Source organism: Harpegnathos saltator, unplaced genomic scaffold, assembly GCF_003227715.2.
Source record: "Harpegnathos saltator strain DR-91 unplaced genomic scaffold, Hsal_v8.6 scaffold255, whole genome shotgun sequence".
In the NCBI taxonomy this organism is placed as follows: domain Eukaryota; kingdom Metazoa; phylum Arthropoda; class Insecta; order Hymenoptera; family Formicidae; genus Harpegnathos; species Harpegnathos saltator.
This window is the reverse complement of record NW_020230045.1, coordinates 2,057,321-2,065,267: the sequence shown is the minus strand read 5'-3', so window position 1 is coordinate 2,065,267 and position 7,947 is coordinate 2,057,321. Positions and strand designations below refer to the sequence as shown.

General features: G+C 36.6%; 1 protein-coding gene across 1 annotated transcript; it reads right to left on the bottom strand.

The window, feature by feature from the left end:
* Nucleotides 1-1,071: 1,071 nt before the first annotated feature.
* On the bottom strand, nucleotides 1,072-4,254 carry LOC105191860 (zinc finger protein 568). The gene is made up of 4 exons (XM_011155594.3): nucleotides 3,972-4,254; nucleotides 3,467-3,610; nucleotides 1,904-3,300; nucleotides 1,072-1,691 (listed from the first exon to the last, which is right to left on the bottom strand). The coding sequence occupies exons 1-4, from the start codon at nucleotides 4,110-4,112 to the stop codon at nucleotides 1,253-1,255; spliced, it is 2,121 nt and encodes a 706-aa protein (XP_011153896.2). The 5' UTR covers nucleotides 4,113-4,254; the 3' UTR covers nucleotides 1,072-1,252.
* Between the last annotated feature and the right edge of the window lie 3,693 nt (nucleotides 4,255-7,947).

Genomic DNA, 7,947 nt, shown 5'->3' with positions numbered 1-7,947 from the left:
CTTTTATGACAAATGTCGAAATATCAAATATTAATATGATATTTTCATACAGCTAAAATTTGTATTGATAATGGAAACTATACATTCATTATTACATAGTAATATTATTACAAGTAGCAATATATTATATAAACTATTTAACAGAAGTTCTATCTCAGTTATGTCACTAAATTATATCAAAAGAGTATATAAACTAATTATCTTTCTTGTCAATAATTGCTATTAACAACTTCTTTACTAAGATTAACAATCTACCGAATTAATTTACTCATATATTGTACATACGAACTTCAAATTATTTAATGTTACATCATATTTATATATTTCTAGACTATATAAAAAACATACATTTTCGTATATTACAATAATACTATATTTTTGTACTGAATTCCATGAACGAACACATGAGAAGAGATTTACGAAGAACTTTTAAAATATATGCCGAAATATATCAAATTTTTTAAAACAATATTTTTATTTCTCCAAAGAATTTCGAAAAAAAGAATTTATAGCTATGTGAAAAACTTTCAAATATTTAAGATGCGAATATCCGTATATTTTTTCATTGAATATATACAAGGTGTCTGGTAATTAGCTGCCAACCCGAAGTGTGAAGGTAGATTGGGTTAAAATAAACATAAAAGTCTCATACCGTTTTGCGAGATTCGCAATAATTAGACGTAGGTGTGGCGAGATAAAACACGAGATAAAACAAAAATAACGGCGCATTGTCCTTCCGCTCGCCGCGCACCGGTAACAGTTGCTGGGTCGACTGGGTCGACCACGCTGTAACCCGAAAGGCTACGACGCTTCTCCAATCATCTATGTTGTCGCGCTCCCACTCCTCAGATTTCTGTCATTAATAACTCGATAATTATTGCGAATCTCACGAAACGGTATGAGACTTTTATGTTTGTCTTAATCCAATCTACCTTCGGGTTGGCAGCTAATTACCGGACACCCTGTATATATTAATATGCATTAATAAATGTATATATTAATTATTTATAAATTATTAATATATATGTATTAATATATATATATATGAATTATTTATAAATTCAACAAAAGTAATTATAAAGACTGATGTAGTTTGATGTAGATTTACAATTATATTGCTGCTACTTAAGATATGATTCGTATGGAAAACAGATCAATATGAAACCCGATAGAAGACACGAATCAACCAATCTTAATTTTTTTTAATCGGCAAATAGTGGATGATCTGAAACGTTTTATCGCAAACATATTATCAATCGTATTGTATAAAATTGAACAAAGCATCAACGTTCTCTTTTTCTGACTCGACCTGATGCGCGACTTCCGTAACATCTTCTGGCAAAAGCACTTGATCTATAAGTACAGTTTCAGTATCTGGCTCAACGATTACGATAGAATCTTCTTCTTGAAACTGCTCTTGAAGAAGATCGTTCGATTTCGTTGTGGTGTTTCTCTTTCGTCTCACTTTTGGCCGTTCGGTGTGAACCTGCATGTGTCGTCGTAGGTCGTATTTACCAACAAATTGCGCTTGGCATACATCGCATCTGAATGGCTTCTTATTCGTATGAGACCACATATGCCTCCGTAATGCGGCGCTAAACGTAAATGCGACTCCACATACGTTACACACATGAGGTTTTTCGCCTGTATGCAGTAGCCGGTGATCCTTTAGCGTGGCACGCTGGTTGAAACTATCATAATCAGAAAATAAGCATATTAATATGACAGATGTCGTTAAACGTACATTCCAAATTCCATACAGGAATTTGTAACACTAAAGAATTATTTCCCATGTAACAGATCTATCGACTAAATGATTATTTAGATTATTTATGTTGATCTCTTCATATCAAGATCGCTTCAACATCAGCATGATACCGATAATTTTGGCATTGCTACTAACCTTTTGTTACAAACATCGCATGAGTAGCTACGTGGATTAGAATGTATCCTCGCGTGATTTAGCAAATTGCCTTGCTGTGAAAATGATTTCCCACAAACTTCGCACGAGTACGGCCTCTCACCGGTATGAACACGTATGTGTGTAATCAGTGTCCGATTGTTAAGAAATCGCTTGCCACAGACTTTGCACGGGTATTTAGGCAGATGACGACCCTCTGGATCCAAATGACTGATCAAGTGGCGCTTGTAATTGCCTTTGTGATTAAATGTACGCGAGCATTGGCTGCAGGAGAAAGGTGTGCCGTGTACATGCGTTCTGACGTGAGTCTCCAAATCTGTCTTCACGGCAAAGCGAACTCCGCATTTCGGGCATCGGTAGCGCGGCAAGTCTGCATGGCACACCATGTGTCGTTTGAGATAACGCTTTCTGGTATATGCCTTACTGCATAAGAAGCACGTGTATGGCATTCGACCAGTGTGTGTTTTCGCGTGCGCTCGCAATTCTCGGTGGCTGTCACAGTCTTTCTCGCATACTACGCAAAAGAAAGGCCCGCTACTTGGAACGTGATTGTCGACGATATGCAGCAATGCACCTATTAGATGTTCGTAATTCTGCAAACACAACGCACATTGGTATATAGTCTCGTTTCCTTGCTTCAACTCTTTTATTCGCGTTATCGTGTCGTTCAGACTACCCAATACGTTGTCCTTAGGATCGATAAAGTAATCGGAGTCAGATTCATCGGTGTTCTCCGTTCTCAGCAACGACTGTTCAATGTTCGAATTATTTTCTCCTTCGCTCATTTCCTTGTTTCCTATCGAATCATCATTCTGATCTGCTATAGTATATTTCTCTCTCGTGTCTGTTTTAAATTTCACTGAGCTGGAAGGGCATATGTCGTGTGGAATCTCTTCGATATTCTCCTCCTGTTTATCTAATATTTTTATAGCAGTTATAAGTGTGTCGTCATTGTCCTCGATTTTTTCTTGATCTATATCAGATATCGTAATTTCTGTGGTGGAAATATCATTGACCATAGATTTTGGTATGTACATTAAAGTATACTGCTGCGGATTGAAGATCTTTGTAATATCCTCTGGTACCTCGGTTTTTACAGAACATATAGAATCTGTATATTCCATTCTAGTTTCTTTTCTGCACTCTAAATTAGATAGAACATCATCCCAACTTAAACTATTTTCCTTGTCGTCATCATAGTTCCCGAGTAAATAAGAAACATTGGTCATAATTTCTTGCTTGTCCTCATTTGTATCTTTTATCTCAGTTGTCAAATTCTCTGAAATATCGATACTAGAATCATGCGGTAATATAAATTCCAAGGGTTTATTTATTTGCGTAGGAATATCTATATTATCTTCTTCATCTGATAGTTCTTTCTGAAAAAAAAAAGAAACGGCATAGAAAAAATTTTAATATTGAAAACTTTACTATATATGACAATTTCTTTTTAATTGATTCATTTATTAGAATTCAACTCACAACATTAATTTTACTTTATATATATGTTACTTATCGGCTATATAATTTGTCCTATTACAGTACCTTAAGCTTATGTTTTTGTTTTTCAAACATCTTTAAGAGTTTCCTGTATGTTTCTTGTACTTGCTGCTTGAAATCATATGAGGCATGAATACGATAAGCACACTTACAGCAGAGCTTATTGGGTAATCCATCAAACCTGTGAATCTATTAAAAAAATGTTCATCAGCATGCTGCAAATTAACTACAGTAGTGTAAACATTCTTTATCTTCAGCTATAGCTAACTTTAATGAACTATAAAGTTTCATTTAATAATTTAATGCGGTCCACGCAAAATAATCATTTGATACTTCAGCAACGAATTAGTTACATAAAATTAAAGTTTATTACACATATGTGAGTTCAATTAGTCATTACTGTTGAGCAAACTACATAAACGAGTGCACGTAATGTTAAGTATGTAACTTGGTCTTTTCCCACCAAGTTATAGCAAGATTACAAGATCACCCGTACAATGTATTTTGTCCAAAAAATTTCGGCGTCTGTTGAAAGACATAATTTGCTCACTTTGATAGACGTTAGTTCCATTAGCTTATCCGGCAGATTCATGCCCTTGATTTCATTGTTGTCATACATCGACAGCAGTATACCGTCGGTTTTCATACAAGCACGGCACATATTCATGTATTCACTGATTTCCCAGCTCATGGTTGTATGTGATGTGGTAATAGTCGAGTACGGACTGGTAATGACAATTACAGTAAATACACGACATAAACATACGCAATTCGCATTTCCCGGTCGGTGTGGTTAGGACGCGTTTTCCTGCAATCGACAATGGCCGACATTTGTGGACATTTGCTACAGACGTGCGCTTGCATCAGTAGCTATCGCAGCGCCAGAAGATTATTCCACAAAAGTTGCATCCACCGTATACTAATGCCCTCTCGAAGGTATTACAGCAAGGCTGAAGCTTGTGTTAGACTGCGCATTGGGTATCAAGGATTCTGAATTGGAGGTTAAAATTTGAACAATCAAAATTACAATTATTCATACAATCGTAAACGTTTAACTTTAGAAAATACAAAAGACGAAAAAGAAACTGCGTATTTGAAAAAATTAAATACATGCAGTATAAAAATATAACAGCGAATAACTATAATATTAATTTAATCTATGCAAATCATATACAATGAGTTCTCTACATAAATAAGCTCAGATCTGCAAAATCTGCAAAAATATATTAAACTGTCACACATATACATATAGTCAAGTTATCCACCAAAAGGATTTTTCGTTAACTAAAGTTATAAAAATATTACAATGTTTTGATAGAATTTAATTTTATATTCTTTCTTCTCTAATCATTTGTTTTCTTTTCACAGGGAGAAGTCAGAACTAAATACGGATTCAGGATGAGGAGGAAAGGAAAAACACGCTTAAAACGTGAGTTGAGTGAATTTTTTTAATTAAACAAATTTAATTAATCTGCTGCCAATTTTTTTATGTACATACGTTTTGAAACGCAAACTTGTATTGTTTTACAATTAAGTATATAAGAATCTGTCACAACTTATTATTACTGATTTTCATTAATTTTTTTATTTTACTAAGAACATATCTAACAAGCATATAAAAATGATCGTATTAAGCATTTTCAGTTTCCGATTTTGTAAAGAAATGACCGAGAATTCTACATATTCTTAGAAGCTCCTACTTTTCATTATTATGTCGGGATTGTTAATCATCTCCTACTGTGTTTCAATCTATAAATCTCATCAGAGTCATTGATTTGCATTTAAAGACTCAACTACGTTGAATCACGATCCCGCAGTTTGTGTTTTCTCCGTGAAAACGATGTAGAAGTTAAGGATTAAGTGGCAGAGTAACTTTTGGCAATAAGAATTAGCGTCAGATGCAGCGATAACGGGTATAAATCCCGATGATAAGGGAGAAGTGAAATGAGTTCTCGGCTCGTGCGAAGTTCGCTGAAGAAAACCGGCTTTATTTTGCATTGAGTTCCGGCTCGCGTCACTCGCACGAGTTGCAGTTTATAATGCACACCCGAAGCGAGCGAAAACTTCGCGTTGCAAACGGCCTGTCGCTTTACACGTGCAGATCGTGTTTGTCGAGCGACGCATGCATTTGCATTGTTCGCGGCACCATTAAATCGTTCATACCTAATATACGTAGTAGTTTCTCAAGTCACTGGATGCGTTTCGTATGTGAAACGTAAGGCAAATTCATGAATTAGTCTCAATAATCGTCATCAGTGCTTCGGAATTCCTGTTACTTACTCATAGCGATAGACTTGTTGGAAAATCCGCAACAGAGAAACGATTTCTTACACACTGCGTTTAAAGCTGTGAGTGCTGGATTAATTGAGCCGCATTAAATTCTTCGCGCGCTGAAACGACTTGTAAACGTTTCACGGGAATAACGGAGGATGAAGAGTTATGCATTACTCACTGAAACTTACTGAAACATTATTCACTCTCTTTCACTCTCTCACTCCCTCCTCCCCTCCTCTCTCTCTCTCTCTCTCTCTCTCTCTCTCTCTACATTATAGTTCCATTACTTCAAATAGATACTTCTCACGAAGGTATTTAGAGTACGTGCGCGTACCGAACAAATCAGTATAACGAGTATTCACGTCCAGGCAATATTTTCTTGTGAAAATCTGTCGTTTCAACACCGACTGGATTCGTAGCATAGTCTTATATGACTACGAGATAATAATTAATTTGGTTAAGATAAAGTTGGATGTCACCAAGAAAAATAACATATAATCTTCAAACAGCATTTGATACATTTTATTTCGTGTAGATACGCTTTGTTGAAGACAAGTATTATCAACAAGAATTTTCATATATTTTTGTCGCAATTTATTTTATATTTTCAATTATTAAATTCAATTATTCAATTATTAGATGCGTTTATAAATAACCGTGAAATATAAAAGACTTTGAATACTACATATTCAACACACATCGAATGAATCGTCCGAAATACTGTTCTCGTTTCAAACTTTTTTGTCGTATAATTTGTTGCATTTAATAACAGAAGTGCATAGCAAATGAGTATGTGTCTTTTTTTTACGTTTTTGCGAATTCATATTTCATATTTATGCAGTCACAATTACAATCAGTCGGACGCATTTAAAATTTAATTTGTTCCAACAATTCAAATTAAAGACGATATATATATATATATATATAACATGTTTTTTTTCACATTATTATTTTAAACGTGCCCGATTCTTATTGATCACAAACAGCCGAATGTAGTCTAGCGGAAAATACGTATCTGTTTAATTATATCGCCTAAACTTTTAATTCTTGCAATATCGCGGCTCCTTACGGGCGTTCAATGAATATCCTTGCGCTGCATGCTGCATAAAACTCTCGTGAAGATGTTTTATGAAATTACACTTGATAACGGAGGCGAGGTGCACAGGCAGTTGATTACGTAAAATTGCACGTATAAAATTTCGCGTGTATAATAATTAAGCGTAACAAAGCACCCGTGCAGCGTCGAGAGAGCTGATTAATCTGTTACACGGGCACGACTTATTCCGTTTATCCGATCGGCCGCACGTAGAGCAGTTGCCCGGTAATTGTCTCATAAGTCACGTTAAACTTATTAAACCTCGAATACAATAAAGCGCGTCTGGTGATGGCCAGGCCGTTAGTAGGTACGGTAAATAGAGTATGCACGCCGTTCATCGCAGGCGCATATTGCGCAGAGTGCATCCGAAGTCTTCCGGATTACACCAGTGCGGTTTACGCGCGCTAAATTATATTATATATTCACGTGCTAACCGTCCGAATTACTTACCCGCCGGGTACATGCACGCCGGCGAATCGCTTATCAACATTCATTGTCAGGTCGGTTATTCTTCATTAGATCTCCTAGAACGAGATATTTATTTATTTTAATTGACACCAAAATATCGAGACGCACACACACACACACACACACGTCGAAAAGTTTCTTCATAATATAACGCAACGTCGCGGTCGGATTTCATGCCAAGCAATTAATCGTTAATTAACGCGAAACGCTTCTTTCATTTTATCATGTTACGTACATTGTGCTTGCAGTGCTCTTGAAGTGCTTGCAACTCGAGCTGTCGAGCGGACGAACGGATTCGAGTGAGAAACGCCGATATTTCTAAATTTGTCTGAGTAAAAACTCAGAAACCAACTCCACTCGGTGTATCGAGATAAATTATTAACCGAAGAGCGAGCAGCCGAGACGGAGCTCTGGCTTACATCGCCGCGCTACATCGGGAGTACCTCCACCCGCCACGGGGTATCATTTCTTACGTTAACGTTCTCGGGAAAACTTGGTGGGACTTGCGTCCCTCGGGAAACGGCGTAATTAGTTCGCGTTGATATCCCCATTAGTGCGCAGCGCCAGCCGCAATCGTTCAGTCAGCCTCTTAGCCTGATTATACTCGGATCCTCGATCGTGCACGTTTCGATACGGTCGCGTTCTGTTGTACTCTTCGTCTCTTTCGAACCGCGTGTATCTGCCGTGT